Consider the following 17,960-nt stretch of genomic DNA (forward strand, 5'->3'; position numbering starts at 1 on the left):
AAAGTCGATTTTTTTCTTTCAAAATCGGTTAAAGTTTGATTATTTTTTAAGAAATCATTTATTCATAGTTTAAAAATCGGTTATTTAAAAAAATTGATTTTTTCGATAAAATTTTTAAAAATTTTCTCATCAATTTTTTTGAGAAAAAATTCAATTTAAAATTTTTCTAAGAAAAAAAGTTTTTTTTTTTTTTATCTTTTACCGATATTTTTTTCGAAAAAAATAAATTTTAAATTTTTTTTAAGAAATAAAATCTCAAAATTAACAAAATATTGATAGTGGATAAAAACTAAATTTAAATATAAAACATAAGTGGTTATCCAATCGGTTTATAAATAAATTGGATTATAACCATATAATTTTAACCAGATATTTAAAATAGATTTGGATCCGATTTTGGATATGGATCTTATAACAAGATTTTTTGTAGAGCCCTACTCACATCCTTCTTCTTTTTCTCTCTCTTTTCCGTCATCCCTTTCCACAATTTCATTTCTTCTTTGAGTCTCTCTTATACCTTTTAAGCTATAACTAATATGTAACATTCATTTTATCAAAGCAATAACATAATAACCATGGTGAAGACCCTTTTAACCACATTCAAACCTTGTTGGAAGTTGGATTTAGATATGCAAGCTGGGAGTTCGTATGGCTATATTGATAGATATCATAACATACATTAAGAGTCGATGAAGATTGTGAATTTTATAGGCTGAGGAGTATGTTAGGGTCCTTTGTAAGATCCATGGATGAGAGCTACATAAAGGGAGGGGAAAAGAGAAAGGAGAGACAAGTGAGATGAGAATTTCGACTTCTTTTCATTTTGTATGTTATTTTGGTCCATATGAATATCATCACGAGGTCACCCTATAACAAATGCTAGACTTTGTTAGGTGAGTCTGACCTTTCAAAAAATTAAAGGTCTAAGCCTCACTTATAGCCTGCCTGTCATAGGCTTACTTTCTAGGCCTAAGTCTTATATTGATAGAGATTTGATATGGTCTGTTAGCCTATTTAAAAGTCTATTTCATTTTAACATTTTTAAATAAGTAATCAAACACATCTTTAAATAGATTAACGAGTTAATATGTCAATGAAATTAAGTTTTATTTTGATATTTAACATCACATTTTAAAGAATATGACTTTATATATATTATAGTTAAATTATATTTTATAATAATACATTCAAATATGTCAAAAACTAAATGAGATTAATATGCGTAAATTACTAAAAATTGAATATATAATAAATAAAAAATCAAAATTTAATATAATAATTAATGTACTAAAAAATATTATTTATATTTATTTAAATAGACCGACCTAAAGACTTATTATGTGGTCTGCTAGACCATAACCCTTAATTAGGCTAGGTCGTAGACTCGTGTCAGCATGACCTATTCCAATCTCTAGTAAAAATATATGACACTTCACTTCAACTAGAAAGATTAATAGAAATGACTACAAAGATTAACAACAAAGAAACACATTTTAAAGATCTTAAAATATTTTTTTTTTAGTAATTATTTTAACACCACGTGTAACTTTTTTAAGAAGTAAAATAAATAGTTATTGTTATTTAGTAATTTAATTTGTAAGAAAATTGGATTTATTTTAATAATTTTAGACGGTGGCTTGAGAAAATCAAATAAAATAAATCGTAGCTCCTGCCGCTTCGCTCTTGTTGTATTTGCAGTCGCACTCAACTCTCCGTCAAACGCAGCCGGAGTTCGTGCCAGAAACAGTGAGATATTTTAGGTCTTTCTGTTCAGTTCAAACATCTTATTCTTAACGGATCTCTCTCTCTCTCTCAATGTCGACTTTCGGAGCCGCAAATACAAATCCAAACAAGTCCTATGAGGTAATCTTATGGCTTTTGAATGTACATATGTAGTTTAGGGTTTATATATTGTAATTGTCAACACTCAATTATTTAATAACTAACCTTCATTCAATTTTCAGGTATCCCAACCACCTTCTGATTCTATCTCCAGTCTTTGTTTCAGTCCCAAGGCCAATTTCCTCATCGCTTCTTCATGGGACAGCCAGGTTTCCCATCTCTCACTCTCTTTCTTTCTTCTATTGTGTTTCCTTTAAGACCAGACGCAAACATCTTTCAATGGACTTATTTGAGTTTATCTACTACTATAAACATTCATGAAAATGTTTGGAAGAACTTATAGGAACATCTTACGACATGCCTGTAAGCTGTTTTTAGCTAATTTTCATTAACTCTCCAGGATAGCTTATGAAATGGCTTATAGCTTATTGAAAACTATTTGACTTCATTTTATCTTTTGTTGAAGAAATAGTTTATACATAAACCCTTATGTATGATAAGCCCTTAATTAAACTGTTTATCCAAATAATCACTTGTGAGATTTTTGTGGAGTTGTGTAAAAAGCTTATGACATGTCCAAGATAGTTTATATGAAAAATAGTTTGACTTTATTTTATCTTTTGTTATAGAAATAATTTATATTTAAGCACTCAATAATAATTGTTTATGCTATAAACGCTTAATTAAGTTGTTTATCCAAACTAGTTCTCTTTTTTGTGTTTTTGTTTATTGATTGACAATTTATTTCCTTATAGGTTCGGTGTTGGGAGATATCAAGGAATGGAACTGCTCTTAACAGTACACCCAAGGCTTCTATTTCTCATGATCAACCAGTAATGCATTTTAATTTCAACAATTTTATATAAAATAACATCATCACAATCATCATCTAGCTTCACATTTGTTCTTAACATTCCTCTTGAGACTCACAAGTGCCATTGGTTGCACCTTTAAACCGAATATTTGTTTGTTGTTGAAAGGTTTTGTGCTCCACTTGGAAGGATGATGGAACAACTGTTTTCTCTGGAGGTTGTGACAAGCAGGTCAAGATGTGGCCGCTTTTGTCTGGAGGACAACCAGTGACTGTTGCCATGCATGATGCTCCTATCAAAGACATTGCATGGATACCAGAGATGAATCTTTTAGCCACAGGAAGCTGGGACAAAACCATAAAGTATGCATATTCATTCTTTTTATTTGCTTACAATCTAAAGAGTCTTACGTATTCACATGTTTTCATCCAATAATTTTAGTTTGGTAGTTGTTTTATGACCTAATATTTTAGAGCCTCTGAGCAAGTAGTCAGGAGTTTGGCATTTGCTATTCACAATCTTCTTAGTAGAATCAAATGGGCCAGTACATTGTCTATGCTTCAATCCTCAAGGACTCTCGTCTGGGGATGTGATGTAAGAGATGTAATAAAACCATTCATGCTCTTAATCCAACAACTTACGTTTTGGGATTGTTAGTTCAGGATATGATATTAGAACCTCCGTGACCAAGCTGGCGAGAGTATGATCCTATTCCTTACTGTTTCCATTCTTTAAAATAGGTGGAATTTCAGTAAAAGGTAAAGGTGTGGACTTGTGTTTTGTCCACACTTCAAGTCCAAATGGATCCTATATGCGGCAGCATGCTGAATATAATTCCAGTTATGCATCCTTCCCTAACAACTTATGTTTTTGGGATAATTGTTTCTTCATGAGAAACTTTCACAAATGAGCAAGTTTGATTCTTTTATTTTTTTCTTTATATGAAGTGTATGATCGTCCCTTTACCTGACACTGGCAACTGCTAGTAATTTTGTGAGGAAAATGCATCTTTTGTTCTAATTCCTTTTCTTGGTATGCACATAATGGTTTTCAAAGACTTAACTACGTCATAAATTATTTTATGCTGTATTTTGTGTTAGGTATTGGGATACTAGGCAGCCCAATCCAGTCCATACTCAACAACTCCCCGATCGCTGTTATTCAATGACAGTGAGACATCCTCTGATGGTTGTGGGAACTGCGGATAGGAATCTGATTGTTTTTAACTTGCAGAATCCTCAGGTGATTTTTTATTCTAAAGTAATTTTTCATAATGTTTTTGCTTGTAGCTTTGTAAGGAATAAGCTTTAGGTTGGCGTTCTAGTATAAAATGAGTTGACTACTTAAGAGATGAAGTTTCAAGTTCGACTATAAATTCTATTCAGTATCCAATTGGGTTAGTGGGTGCTTGCTTATAATTTTTCAACATCACGTGAAATCTACATTATCTACCTTTTCTCTGCGCAAGTGTAATCTGGCGTTTATAATATTTCTATCAAAATAATAACTTCGATAAGTGAACTATTGTTCTGTGACAATCCCTTGATTTTCTCAACAATTTTCACTTTCATATCTGAAAGCTCTTTACTGAAGCTGGATCCAGATTTTTCAAACATTACTCAGTAGTATCATACCTAGGAAAACCCTAAAGAACAGTTAGATTGTCCAGTACAAAGAATTCACTATGCAAAAATAACTCAGCACTCTTAAGTGTCTGGATAACCATGTTTTTCTTTACTATGGTTAAAATTTTATCATGTACTTTCACCACAGGGGATTACACCTTATCTGTTTAAGCAGCCAACAAGAAAAAATATGGGATTTATTACATAACTGCTTATTAGAGATAATTGATTAAATACGAAGTGAACTCATGGAACATGCAACCCAAGCTGAACACGAGTGTCCTCGTTGACACTTTTTTGTTTTATCAATTATGGTTTTATATTGTCTGTCTGTCAAAAACTGTTTTGTTCTTTTATCCAAATTTTACTGTCTTTTTATATTTCACTTTTTCTGTGATTTTTGGTTTTCAATGATTTTGAAGATGAAAAAGTGCAGATTGTATATTATCATTTGAGGAGCCATAAATGTCGATTTTATATGTTTTTCTTGTAACTTGTGTGAAATTCTCAACAGACTGAGTACAAAAGAATAGTATCACCCCTGAAATATCAGACTAGATGTGTTGCTGCTTTTCCAGATCAACAAGGTTTTTTGGTATGTATTCACTCCTCACTTACATTTCAAATACAGTTATAGAAGTCTGAATTCATAATTACTGCCCTTATATTTTATTTAATTCCATCACTGCAATGATGTGGCTCAATTCTCCACTTGGATTGGAGCTTGTATGTTCATGCTCCAAAAGCTTCTAAAGCTTGAGGATGCTTTAATTGGTACATTGCATTGAAGTATTTAGACAATTGGGTTACCAATGCATTATTTGCTAGATGGATTTTGCACTGATACTATCAAATGACATTAGGCCTTATTTATCGAGATAGAACCGTATATGGAGCGCAAATTGAATTGTATGCTTACATTATCCTTTGTCGTATTTATCTTGTACATTACAAATGTGTGTTGCTTTTATACCATTAGATTTTTTCTTGGTGTTATTATCACATAGATCCTTTCTTTATACACACTGATCTCCATGCTGATACTATTGAGTATTGACAACTTTTTCTCTCTAGGTTGGCTCAATAGAAGGAAGGGTTGGAGTACATCACCTTGATGATGCACAACAAAGCAAGAATTTTACTTTTAAATGCCACAGAGAAAATAATGAGATATATTCTGTCAACTCCTTAAATTTCCATCCGGTAATACATTATACAATATCCAAATTATTTAAATTTCATTTGGAAAGTTGTGGTTACAATATTCTTTTGTAGAAAATAGTAAGATCTTATTGATTTCTTGGTGTTCAGGTACATCACACTTTTGCAACTGCTGGATCTGATGGTGCGTTTAATTTCTGGGATAAGGACAGTAAACAGAGACTCAAGGTTCTTGCTTTTTCCTAAACTCTCCTTCTCAACTGTCCTTTCTTTCTGAATGTGATCTATGTAATTCCAAAACCCAATTTTTATCTTACACTATAAAAGCTTTTGCATCTTTATTTATAGTATGATATGTTTCATATGTTTATTAGGCTGAACATAAACATGATAGGTAATTCTTTGTTTGTTTTGGTTTGTTAGAGTGTTAGAATATGATGTATACAAATAAGAGGAAAGGATTAGACAGGTGAGAAGGAGTTGCAAACCCTTGAAGTTCTGTTTGTAATTCATTCCGTAACAAGGGGATTCTTCCTTAGTTGTTTCTAATAAAGATACCGATTTCTTCCCTAGTTCTGTATGTTATTACTCCTCTTGCTAGTATTTTTCACAGTGGGGCCATGGGGGCACTTGGTTTTTAATTTGCTTTTTATCGGTTCATATGAAAATGGAAGCAGGATTCCTTTCGAGATCAGATATGGGTGTTTGTGTTTCTTTCTAGGTTCTTAAAGCCCTAATTACTGTATTAATCATGAATCAATCTAGAAAATAATAGTCTTCTTTCCAATTTCAGTCATCTTTTTGAAGTTATTTGCTGCTATTGTCATTTTACAATGTGTTCTGACTGTGTTTTGTAGGCTATGCAAAGGTGCAGTCAGCCCATACCTTGCAGTGCATTCAACAATGATGGTTCCATATATGCTTACGCGGTATGATTCATATTGCTGTTTTAAAAGCCATAGTTATTTACTTTCTATGCTAGTGTTTTTGTTATAATTTTGTTTCTCCAATCTCCATATCATATTCCTTTCTTCGTTAAATAAGGAAACCTACATTTGTTGGTGTGTAAGATATGTATGATATGATTGTGCATACAACAACGAGCCTTTACCCACTAGGTGATGTTGGCCATATACATCAATTGACACCATGAAGTTTTGCCGCATATTAGGTTAAAATATAGATTATTTGCTTCTAATTATAATTGAAACACAATATGAATTGAGTTGTCTGATTCCCACTTGTCACTTGGATTACATGTTTGGGGGTTAAACTGTTAGTTTTATGCATACGCAATTGAAATTGCGATTAGTTGATTACTGTTAAATGAAGAAATTTGCAATTTTGTTTTCCATGAACGTGCTTTAAAAGCAATCAACAGAAATTCGTTTGCTTTTTACGGACATGTTGATATGTACCTTCAATTCAGTTACCATAACTTGACTCTGAAACAACTTCACATATGTCTATAGGTTTGTTATGATTGGAGCAAAGGTGCAGAAAATCACAATCCAACTACAGCAAAGAACTGCATTTATTTGCACTTACCACAGGTACACTTGAGTATAGAGGAATAATGATAAAAATGATATACCTGCTCTAAGGTTTTATTAGACTTTTCAGAGGGTAGTCCTCCCCACTCCCCAAAACAAAACAAAAAACAAGTTGGTCGATGCTTCATTCATATTAGTTTTCACTTGTCTTTATTTATCATAATGCATTCATACACAGACCAACGAGTTTTTTCTTCTATGGTTTCCTTTCCATTTTTCCCATTTAAAATGCTAGACAGTTTAGGGGTAACTTTTCTCTCATGTGAGCAGGAATCTGAGGTTAAAGGTAAGCCACGAGCTGGAGCAACGGGTAGAAGGTGAAGTTTGGTGTTAAAGGTTCTGTGCTTTGGTGCATTCATAACAAGGATTTGAAACTAGAATGAGAGATCAATTGTTTAATGTTTTGGTGCGACGACTAAAATGATCAGATTCTGTCTCATTCTTTGGTTTTCATCTAAAATTTTCTTTCTTAGGTTTGCCTATTTTTCTACTCGACTGTACTTTTATCATGATTTAGGGTTAGGCTGCTACTCTTTTATTATCACATGTATGTATAGATTCAAATGATGCTGATACCTTTTAAAATTCACGGGGATGGATCACAATGAGTTCTTTTCGTACATAGAAATGCAATGTAGGCGCGTCATTTTGGTATGGATATCATCACTGTTCAATGATATATATCTTAACATGTTTATATTATGGACTATACTGATTGTTAAGAATTAGAAGGAAAAAGGTTTAGTCCGTGGTTGTGGCGAATTCTAACCACCTTTGAAGCTTTGTACGTGCATGTTTGGCCATGAGAGAAAACAGCTGATAGTTTAACCTAGAGAATTCGTTAAAACATCGACAAATGAAATTAGTGGGTGCCGAAATACACGCTGCCTCTTGTATCACAAGTGTAAAGAAACGTTAAGCTTATGGAAGTGAACCTCACAAAACCATTAAGATGTTGCTTAGAATGTGACCCGCCAGAAGTTGCTGATGCATGGCAAATTTCCATTTTTTTTTTGCCACAAGAAAATATAAAACGAAGACAGATTTGTGTGACTAGAAAATGTTCTAGCTAAGTTAACTTTACTAAATAAAATGACATACATGTAATATGTATCTGCTTGGTTAGGTATGCCATTCAGCAAAATATGATGAAAATTGCAGCAAAATATGATGAAAATTGCTGATACTGTTGAATTAAGGTACTTTCAAAGGACAAATCGGACTAACTTTGCCTTTTTTCTTACAATCAATCAAATGTGAGAATGTTGTATTTTATTTTGTCAAGTCCACAAACAAAGCAATCTGAATAACATTTAAATACAAGCCACTGCAAAATGAATAAGCCAAGCTAGTAATTAAAAACACACTGTCAGAGATTATTGTTTTAGTGACACGGACTCTACGGTCTTGCACAGTTCCTCCAGTTTCTTCATCCTCAGTCTTTCACTCTCAGTCAACAGCTGTTAATAAAATCAATTGAAAATATGAAAAGAGATATATACATTATATTGCTACCAATGTATTGGAAGCTATTAATTGATGATACAAACACGAAAAATGAACATAGTACGGACGCAATGCTAACATTGAGAAGTAGATATCAAAATTAATTTACGAAAATATAAGTGATTAAATGTAATCACATGTGTCAGTGTTGTGTCCGTGTCAGATGCAGACATGTGTTAGACGACAAACACACATTCAATCTAAAGGGTCAGTGTCGTATAACTTAGACACAATCGATGACATAATATTGAAAGAGCTTCTAACTTTCTCTAGAAATTAAATAAATTAAATCAAGACGTGGAAAATACAAGTGTTAAGTATTATTATACCTCAGCTAGTGTCGCTACCAAATGCGTCTTCTCTTTGTTCTTTTCATTGAAAGTTTCCAAGGCTTCTTTATACTCTTTCTCCTATAAAGAAATCACAAAGGTTAGTTTTCACTCTTACTTTGTCATATATTAACAAAGTAGTTCCAAATTTTACAAGACAAACCAATGCAGAATAGTATAAACTTGATGCTAATGGTATTATTCAACAAAAGATACCATAGAAACTACAATTTATTTCTCCCACCAATGTCAAGGACAAATATCATACCTTTTTCTGGTAGTTCTGTCCAAGTTGCTTCAAATCTTTGTTAGCCAAGTCAATCTTCTTACGTATCATTGCAACTTCCTTCCTCATAGGATCATCCAGCACTTCAAGCTCCTAGTAGATTATTATATGACAAAATGAACAAATGACATTAATGATTAGCATAACTGGTATAATTTAACTTCAAGAATGGTAATAAGAAGATGATCATGTAACTCATGTGTAAGAGTTTTAGTTGAAGAAATTTTGTAGCAGTTGCATGGTGCAATAAGAGTAGGGACCGTTAGATAAGTGAAAAATAATAATTTCTCTTAAAATGTAACAATTTTTACAATTACTACATCATGCAGCTGTTGTAGGGGATCTAAGTTCAGTCAACAATTTTGATTAGATGACTCGTATTTTAAATTTAGTAAATCAAACTTAAAAGAAATTTTAAATCTAAGTTGTCTCATATTTATTGAACGACTAAACTTGTTGATTACGTGACTGTATGCATTTCCTGAGAGAATATGGTCGCACATGTTTTTTTTCCTAAATATGGAACTTACTTCCCAAATGTGTGCCAAGCGCCTCGTCTCTTCTTCAGCGCGTCCAAGTTGAAGCTCAACTCTCTCTTTCACCTCCATCTTTTTCCTCTCAATCTCTTCTTCCTTAGCTTGATATGCTGAAATGGCCAATTTTGAAACATCCTCATCTTCACACTCTTCTGCTGATAGCCTCCCACTGCTTCCAATACTCCCAAGGTTCTTCATTTTCTGCATTTTGTCTCTGTTTCTGCAAATTAAGCACATGTGTTTCGACAACACTTATTACTACTGTTGTCTTATGGTTATGTCAGTTAGCATAGGCTTGTTTGTTTTGCTTTCACTTCAATATTCTTTCTGTCTATATCTCAACAACTTGTTTTCTCTTGACTTCAAAGAGACTTTCAGAAGCTCTTTTTGCCTTTATGAGAATCTGTTATAGAAATATTGGATGTATTTAGGTGACATTGTAGATATCTGAAGTTAATCTGTTATTGAATCAACAATTAGTGCCTGCTTTATGATGAGGTTTTATATTGTTGGTCATTGGATACTTTAAAGCCTTTGCTTTTTCTGAAAAAGGCAATTACAATCTTATATTCAAAGTCAGATAATAGGTACCAACTTACATTAATTCCTTCAAGCAAAAGAATGTATATTTACATTTCACCTTAGAAATGACTATAGTTATTTTATCCATGCAAAGGAAATAATAAGCTGACCAAACTATGAAAGTTCCATTGTTACTATGCCACCACGAATAGTTGGCATTGCAAACCATGGTAGGATAAAAGTAACTTCTTTTTTTAATAAATAAGTTTCTATTAATTAGACCAAATTTTGTTATATAAATAAGTTTTAATTATTCAATTAAATTTAAAAGTATTTTAAATTTAAATGTTTACCATTTTTACAAGTTCCCAAACAAGAGGATAACAAAACTATTGAAAGAATATTGCAATTTCAAAATATTTTATTTCCGAACAAATTTTCATTAGTATAAATATCAAATTAATTATTATATACAATATGATTTATCATTTATTAGATTAAACTATTATACAAAGAACAAATTTCATAGATAAAAATTTCAAACTCACGGTCCAAATTAATTAGTAGATATACTTATAATTTACTTCTTTTTATTTTATTTTATAAAAATTAGCTAAGTAATTGACTGTGCAAGTGAACTTGTACTAATTATATTGTTTTCTGGCAAATTTAAAGATAAATATTTAAATATAGTAATAAATATAGAAATAGTATAATAAACATGTATACTATAGAGCATCAAATTTGAACCTTGTTTGTGAGTTCTCATTTTTCAGTGATTCACTTCACAGAGATATAGAGAGAAGCAACTCTCACGATTCCAACTACATAGCAATCATTCATATTATTTTTCCATCGATGCTGCTTCACGTTTTCAATCAACTCAAGGTTTGACCAATAACAACAACAACAAAATCAAATCTCTTTTTAATTTTATTGTTGTTTGATCTCTATCTTAATCCCTCTATCCACATCTTTTTAGGGTTAGAGTTTAGAGATCGCTAGGGTTTCTCTCTTTTCTAACATCCCTTTTTCCAATTTATCAATATTCAACCAAAAGAGTATTTAGGGTTTGTTTTTGTTTTTATCAATTAATTAACGATGCAATATAGGCGGACCCACTACCGTCTCGATCCGGGTCCCGACCCGTTTCAGAGAAGTCGCCGTGATCGATTGGATCGGTCGCCGGTGAAGCAGAGGAACTCGAGTCCTCTGAAGGTGGATGAGGTGAGAAGGGTTGGTGGTAGCAACAAAAGGAGTGGTGGTGCTGATGGATTTGAAGGAAGAGATTCCGATTGGCATTTGAATGGTAGAAGAAGCGGTAGGGTTCAATCTAGGTCCCCTCCTGCTGATCAAGTGAGGAAAATATCACATTTTGATTATGGGGTTGGCCATAGAAGTTGTTCACCATCACCGCCTTTTGGGTTGAGACCGAGATATGAGTATTCAAAAACCATGGATTATGGTGTTGATGACGAAAACTTGGATGCTAAGCGTGTTTATCTCAATAGAGAGAAGGACTTGATTGAAACCAGATTAGGTGGTGGACAGAGTATTGTGGATCAAAGGTTTTTGAGAAGTGAAAATGAAGTAGGAGGTTCATATAGATCTATTCCAGATATCGGTGTAAGTGTAACATCACGGTATGAGGAAGACTGTGGACACTTGCCTCTGCCGTCAAGGAGTTTGCCGACAGGGAGATTTGAGCATGAAAGGCTACAGCACCGAGAGCATTTGCCTGTGGATAAGATACCCACCACAGAATCACACAGTGGGGCTGATAAAACTATGTTTCATGCAAGGGATAGGGATGTTTCCTATTCCAATGTATCTCCCTCATATGCGAAGGATTTTCCAGGCAATTCTCACTTGAGGGATTATGGAAGCTCCTCCATAGAAATGAGGAGGAGCGATTTTCTATGCTCACATGGTGATGGTGTCTGTTCACTTTCTTATGATCAGCCAAGGAATAGTGGGAAACTCGGAGAAGGTGTAGGGTTTAGTGGACATGGACAAAGGTCACGTATAGATACTACTAGAGGTCCCAAAATTGGGCAAAGGAATAATATGGACGACCATCAATGTGAATTTAGTCCTACAAGAACCGAGCATGCGGATTATTTTAATTCCAGATTACATACAAGAGCAGCACAAGATGAGTATTTATATGAGTATGATGATGTACCTAGAAGGGTAGCTCCTCATGGTCGATTGGATTATGAGCAAGCTGCAATGGAATATGATAACAGGGAGTTGTCCAGACATTATATCTCACACCCAGATTTAGATAGAACTGGTAAGAGTGAAGATTATTATGCAAATCCAAGAAGGGGTGGTATGCATGAGCATGACCACCCTGCATTGCAGAATCCGAAATATGTAGACTATCACAATATGAGAAGAACATCAATAGCATCGAAGCAGAGTGATGCATATGTACGTTCTGGATATAATCATGTTGAAATTGGGAAAAGAATGCCAAATGATTATGAAGTTTCATATCTGGATGCACCTGAGGTTGATCAAATATCAAGTTTAAGAGCAGAGTATGAATCTCGAAGCGATGGGTTTCTAGGGCTTAAGCAAGAAAGGTTTCAGAGTTCACCTCTGTCTAAGCATAATTCAGAAACCTACAGACAAACTGTCAGAGTGCAGGAAATGAATCAGGATTTTGGCATTCATAACCATTCAGATAGACTTATGAAAAGGAAATACAATGCCAATGAAGAAATAGATGTGCATGATTTGAAATCAAGACCAATGAAATCAAGTAAGTGGGTTGCAACTGAAAAATATCAAGGTTATTATGAAAGTGAAGAGTCGGTAGATGTTGAAGATATGAATATGATGTATTCATATAATAATGTTGGATCCAAACATAAGATATACAGGAAGGATAAGAATGAATACAATGAGTTGGAGAATGAAGAAGGTTTTACTTCTGATAAGAGGATATCACCTCAAGATTCTATGGGACATGTACAAAGACGGTCATTTCGATTTCAGAAGTATTCCAATCAAAATATAAGGCATCATTCAAAGTCCAGTTCATCAAACTGGTATAAATCTCAGCATTTTCCTAGAAGAAATGCTATACAAAAACAACCTAAAGGTTGGAAAAAGTATCATGCATATGATGAGAACAAGCATACAACTAATGATGAATCATATGAAGATTTGGCAAATGGTGCAGTACCTGAGCCAACTGAGGGCTCTGAGGAGTTTATACAAATGGTACATGAGAATTTCTTAATGTACACCAAACAATTGAATCTGAACTTATCTGTCCAAAGAAGGTACCGGAACCAAGGAAAAGCTGGTTGTTTGTACTGCATTGTATGTGGTAGAAGGTTTGTTTTCTTATCTATGATGCTCTTTTTTCAAATGGAGCACTTCTCTAAACATATATAGAATCAGGAGGACCCTAGTATTTAACTTACAGGTGGAATCAAGTAAATGTGCCATTATTCTTGGGATCACGCATTAGGTTATCAGGCGGGATTGTTGTACTTTATTAAGGGGACTGCATGGACAGTTTGATAGCGCACCAAACCCATGCCAATAAGATTAAATATATGGTAAAATGCACTGTGGATGAACATGAGTCACAAATCTTGCAGTAGTGGTGTCCGTGACGGTGTTGAATGATGGTGCAAAGCAAATATTATTTTGCTGCTGTGTTGCATAGTTTTGAAGTTAGGTTTATTGTTTGCTAGAGCTGGCATTTAACCATAGTTTTATGTTAATGCACATGATTTAAGTAATTATTTTAGTTTCTAGATGCCTTTGAAATTTTAGATTATATGTTTCGGAAGAAAGGGAACACAGCTAGAATAACCTGGGACCCAAAAGTTTATATGGCCTGCGATCTTCATAAAACGGATCGCTTTGACATGCCAAGACATAGCAATGATAAGACAATACAGGTAGGTTAAAATTTCCAAGATAATTGAGGACTGTTGGTCATATAAATTGAATTTCCTATTAGAAGTATGTCGGCAAGTAATTTTAGGCTTTATATTTTTAGTGGAACTGGATGGACGCTTCCCGTGCTCGCATGGTGCTGTATTTGTATTATAACTATTAGGTTCCGAATCTGGATTTGTCAATATTGAGGTTTTAAATTATTTTTCTTGCAACCATTATTCTAGTAAGTTGTACGAAATCAATTATAGTTGGTTTTTTCATCACTCTTTGTTCCTTTTGAGGCAATTTATGGTTGGCACTCGGCAGAACCATAGTCTGTATGCTCTGTTATTGCTTTGACGAACCAGAAGGCTAATTATTTCTGCTGCTATATTCATTGATGTATTATAAACTGATAATTTTGAGGGTATTTCTGCTAACTGTTTCAGATTATAGTAATGTAAATATGATCTTTAGTCTTTTTCTCCGATGGCTTCAGTTATTATCATGACAAGCACCACCAAATTTTATTTTATAGTGCATGCAATTTTTTCCTTTGGCTTCAGACTTGAACTTTGTCTGATACATTATAATGAAAATTGTGGTTTTCCATCTTTCTAAATTTCTTATGTACATTTTTATACTAGAGAGGGCTTTGTCAGTAAGTTTCATTTCATAAGATTGTGTGTAATTTTATTGACTCGGAACATGTTTTTTGTCCTGTTTATTTTCTTTATGGTACAGTTCCTCAAAGGAATTCACGGACACTCAACGCTTAGTAACTCATGCTTTTATGTCCCATAAGGCTGGGCTGAGAGCTAAACACTTGGGTCTTCATAAAGCAATATGTGTTCTGATGGGATGGGATACTTCTGTTCCTCAGGATACAGTAACTTGGATTCCCCAGGTCTTGCCCCATGCTGAAGCTTTAGTTCAAAAGGAGGATTTGATTCTTTGGCCGCCAATTATTATCATCCATAATATTTCAATGTCCGATGACAATCCTCAAAACTGGAAGGTTGTAAGCATGGAAACAATTGAGGCATTCATAAGAGGTGAGTTTGTGTTTGAATGTTAAGATATTGTGCTATAATAATTATTCATACTAGGATTTTTAGTGAACCAAATGTTTCTAGTTTTATGGTTTACCTTGATTATATATACATACATAAATATCCCATTTTAATATGCACGTTTAGCATAATAGATGATACTACTATCTCCACTCCTATATATAAGAAGAAACAAAGATCACCAAGACCAATGAAATCATTAAATGCTTTAATATTTATGGTGTATTCCAAATGTAACCTGATATTAAATACTCTTGGAAAATGGTGAGACTCACTAATATGAAAAATCCCCATTTTTATTGAACATTGAATAGGGGTATAAAACTAAAATAAGCAATTAATACTCTTAAAATGTGTGACTTTTTCTTATAATGGAGACAAAAATTCCAATTTTTTTCTTATATAGGGAGTATTATATGCCAGCCTCGCGAAACTTTTATTTTTCCATGGAATCTTTATTCACCAGTTGTTGCCTTATGAAAAATGCACATTTGGCAACTTTTTATTTCATTTCATACGTGCAGGTAAAGGTTTTGTGAGGGGAAGAATCAAATTATGCTTAGGGAAACCTGCAGATCAAAGTACTATTCTAGTGAAGTTCTTGGGCACGTTTGTTGGGCTGGGAGATGCAGAGATGATTCATAAATATCTTTCTGATAGCAACCGGGGGAGAGCTGATTATGAGAAGGTTAAATCTGAAGGTATCAAAAGCTGTAACATCAAAGAGACAGATCAGGTAGACAAAGTGGAGAGTATTCTTTATGGTTATGTGGCAATTGCGGAGGACTTGGAGAAACTAGATTTCAATAGCAAGAATTGGAGTTCGATAAAGAGCAGGAAGGAGATTGACGACCTGGATAAGGCTCCTGTTAAAAGCGAGGAGAGGCGGTGATTATAATATAACTTAAGGCTCTTTCAGTAATTTAATGGTGCCTGGTGCTAAAATTTAAGTGTCCTAATTGTATAATTTGTCTTTTTCCCATGCTTAAGTTAGTAGTTCTTGTATATACACAGGCAGGATCTGCAATTTCAGACAAGAGTCCTTTGTAAGAGTTCTTTCTGTTTGTGAACTTTTAAGTTTTAACTTATTTGACTGAAAAACAAATGACTATCAGGATGAATGTATCCAATGTTTTTAAAATGCTAATTCATTTAACTAGAAAGGCTAAGCAGGATGAGACTAGTCACTAGGCCACAATGGATGAGTACATAATGTACATGTGTGGGAGAGCACCAATTTGGTCCCTCCATTGTGAGCTCTTGTATATGTGTATCTATTTTAAAAAAGTACCTTTTCAAGTACCTTCTCTGCCTTTGATATGTCGGGTCAATTATTTTGGTGAGTTATAATTCTTTTTAGAAAATATTCGGTGAGTTATAATTGAATGTGAAGTTATTAGTGGATTTCTCTAATAAATTTAAATCTGAATCAATCTAATTTGGTCACTAGCGAGTTAAATGATGAGTAGCGTCACAAGTCATAAACTATTTTCAAAATTCTAAAAGAAATAAATAGTCACAAGTCATAAACTATTTTCAAAATTCTAAAAGAAATAAATAATCAACTGATGGCATTCTATTCCACAAAAATTATATTACTTAAACTATGTTTCATAGTTTTGAATTTCAGCATTTGACTACTTGTTCTTTATTTTTCAATTCTCTATTATTTATTATCTCTTCTGGAAATTAAGGACTTTAATGCTGTAAGCAAATACAAAAAGAAACACTATAACAAAAGCAATGTGAGCCGCAGCAACAACTCCAAGGAAGTCATATTCATAGCCCATCTGTTTCTTGAGGTATGCTTTTACAGATATTGTTCCAGCTCCAGGTACCTCAATTGGAGTATTGTTGTCACCCAACTGTGATGTCACTAGACCGTATACGGTCCAAGCAGTTGGGCACACCCAATAGTACCATCTCCACCATATAGGAATTTGCTGCGAAAGTGTGATCAGCAGTGACATAATCAATGTATTATGATAAGAGAAATGATAAGTCGAATATTGAGAACTATACTAAATTCTTTGTGCTTAATAATGTGTGAACTATATATATTCCATAAATCATGCAGGCTAATGTGAAATTTGTTTTGCTACTCCTTAACTATAAACATATTTGATCAGTTTTTTGCTATACATACCGATTTGGGGATAACGAAACCTGAGAATATGTTCCAGAACACTAGAAAGAAGGACATAACAATTGCAGCAATTTGATGGTTTGGTGTTAGAGCCACAGTCATCATTCCATAAAGTGTGAAGTAGACAAAGGACATGAATATGAAGTAGTAGAACCAGATAAACTTTTCAGTTTGCCAAGGGAACCCCATCATTGTGTAAAGGATAAGGGTATATGCAAATGTTTGGATTGCAACATATACACATTCTATTGCTACCTGCAAGTCAATGCTTGTAGGTTCCATAAGTTTTCTCAGTTATAAGAAATTCAATTAACTGTTGCTTTTGTCATTTTTACCTGAGCAAATGCATAAGGAAGAGCTGAGTACATTCCAGCTGCTCTTTCACGGTAGAAGACTGTTCTTTCTACTGCTACTACAGGTTGAACTGAGGAAGTGTTGGTGGCTCCGAGAAATAAAATAGCTGAATACATAGCCCCTGCTAAATTCATAAGATCTTGTTCCTTGTGTCTGCAGCCAAAAACAAATTTTCATTACCTAAGTCACCACCTTATGATCATGAAAGTAATCTTTTTTCTTCTTTTTGAGAATGTTGATAAATATATTTTTGATGCTTTTTTCCACAATAAAATAGAGATCAACAAGAGTTCTTGTACACGGTTCAGC

At 33.6% G+C, this 17,960-nt stretch overlaps 4 protein-coding genes across 4 annotated transcripts in view; 2 read left to right on the top strand and 2 right to left on the bottom strand.

Annotated features, from left to right (window-relative positions):
• Positions 1–1,674: 1,674 nt before the first annotated feature.
• Positions 1,675–7,651, top strand: LOC101515756 (protein RAE1). Its single transcript, XM_004496131.4, has 11 exons — positions 1,675–1,863; positions 1,965–2,051; positions 2,598–2,675; positions 2,823–3,016; positions 3,755–3,896; positions 4,794–4,874; positions 5,354–5,482; positions 5,591–5,668; positions 6,298–6,369; positions 6,913–6,993; positions 7,264–7,651. Exons 1-11 carry the CDS (start codon positions 1,816–1,818, stop codon positions 7,312–7,314), a joined length of 1,041 nt encoding a protein of 346 aa, XP_004496188.1. The 5' UTR covers positions 1,675–1,815; the 3' UTR covers positions 7,315–7,651.
• A 510-nt stretch (positions 7,652–8,161) lies between these two features.
• LOC101488514 (uncharacterized) lies at positions 8,162–10,005 on the bottom strand. The gene is made up of 4 exons (XM_004496132.4): positions 9,645–10,005; positions 9,097–9,207; positions 8,829–8,909; positions 8,162–8,453 (listed from the first exon to the last, which is right to left on the bottom strand). The coding sequence occupies exons 1-4, from the start codon at positions 9,885–9,887 to the stop codon at positions 8,370–8,372; spliced, it is 519 nt and encodes a 172-aa protein (XP_004496189.1). The 5' UTR covers positions 9,888–10,005; the 3' UTR covers positions 8,162–8,369.
• An 891-nt stretch (positions 10,006–10,896) lies between these two features.
• LOC101488857 (uncharacterized) lies at positions 10,897–16,276 on the top strand. Its single transcript, XM_004496133.4, has 3 exons — positions 10,897–13,522; positions 14,823–15,133; positions 15,676–16,276. The coding sequence occupies exons 1-3, from the start codon at positions 11,274–11,276 to the stop codon at positions 16,041–16,043; spliced, it is 2,928 nt and encodes a 975-aa protein (XP_004496190.1). The 5' UTR covers positions 10,897–11,273; the 3' UTR covers positions 16,044–16,276.
• Positions 16,277–16,705: 429 nt separating this feature from the next.
• LOC101489182 (pleiotropic drug resistance protein 2-like) overlaps positions 16,706–17,960 on the bottom strand; it is a 13,851-nt gene continuing 12,596 nt past the window's right edge. The window contains exons 18-20 of the mRNA XM_004496134.4: positions 17,633–17,804; positions 17,298–17,552; positions 16,706–17,094 (exon numbers count right to left, since the gene is read on the bottom strand). Of these exons, the coding sequence (XP_004496191.1) occupies positions 16,825–17,094; positions 17,298–17,552; positions 17,633–17,804 (697 nt within the window). The 3' untranslated portion in view covers positions 16,706–16,824. The remainder of the gene's footprint in view (positions 17,095–17,297; positions 17,553–17,632; positions 17,805–17,960) is intronic.

Source organism: Cicer arietinum, chromosome 4, assembly GCF_000331145.2.
Source record: "Cicer arietinum cultivar CDC Frontier isolate Library 1 chromosome 4, Cicar.CDCFrontier_v2.0, whole genome shotgun sequence".
NCBI lineage: Eukaryota > Viridiplantae > Streptophyta > Magnoliopsida > Fabales > Fabaceae > Cicer > Cicer arietinum.

Coding starts and splice junctions, on each gene's coding strand:
- LOC101488857 (XM_004496133.4), top strand. CDS start 11,274: ATGCAATATAGGCGGACCCACTACCGTCTCGATCCGGGTCCCGACCCG. Junction 13,523..14,822: donor TGCATTGTATGTGGTAGAAG/GTTTGTTTTCTT, acceptor TTTATGGTACAG/TTCCTCAAAGGAATTCACGG. Junction 15,134..15,675: donor AATTGAGGCATTCATAAGAG/GTGAGTTTGTGT, acceptor TCATACGTGCAG/GTAAAGGTTTTGTGAGGGGA.
- LOC101488514 (XM_004496132.4), bottom strand. CDS start 9,887: ATGTGCTTAATTTGCAGAAACAGAGACAAAATGCAGAAAATGAAGAAC. Junction 9,208..9,644: donor GCTTGGCACACATTTGGGAA/GTAAGTTCCATA, acceptor ATAATCTACTAG/GAGCTTGAAGTGCTGGATGA. Junction 8,910..9,096: donor GACAGAACTACCAGAAAAAG/GTATGATATTTG, acceptor ATTTCTTTATAG/GAGAAAGAGTATAAAGAAGC.
- LOC101515756 (XM_004496131.4), top strand. CDS start 1,816: ATGTCGACTTTCGGAGCCGCAAATACAAATCCAAACAAGTCCTATGAG. Junction 6,370..6,912: donor GTTCCATATATGCTTACGCG/GTATGATTCATA, acceptor ATATGTCTATAG/GTTTGTTATGATTGGAGCAA. Junction 6,994..7,263: donor TTTATTTGCACTTACCACAG/GTACACTTGAGT, acceptor TCATGTGAGCAG/GAATCTGAGGTTAAAGGTAA.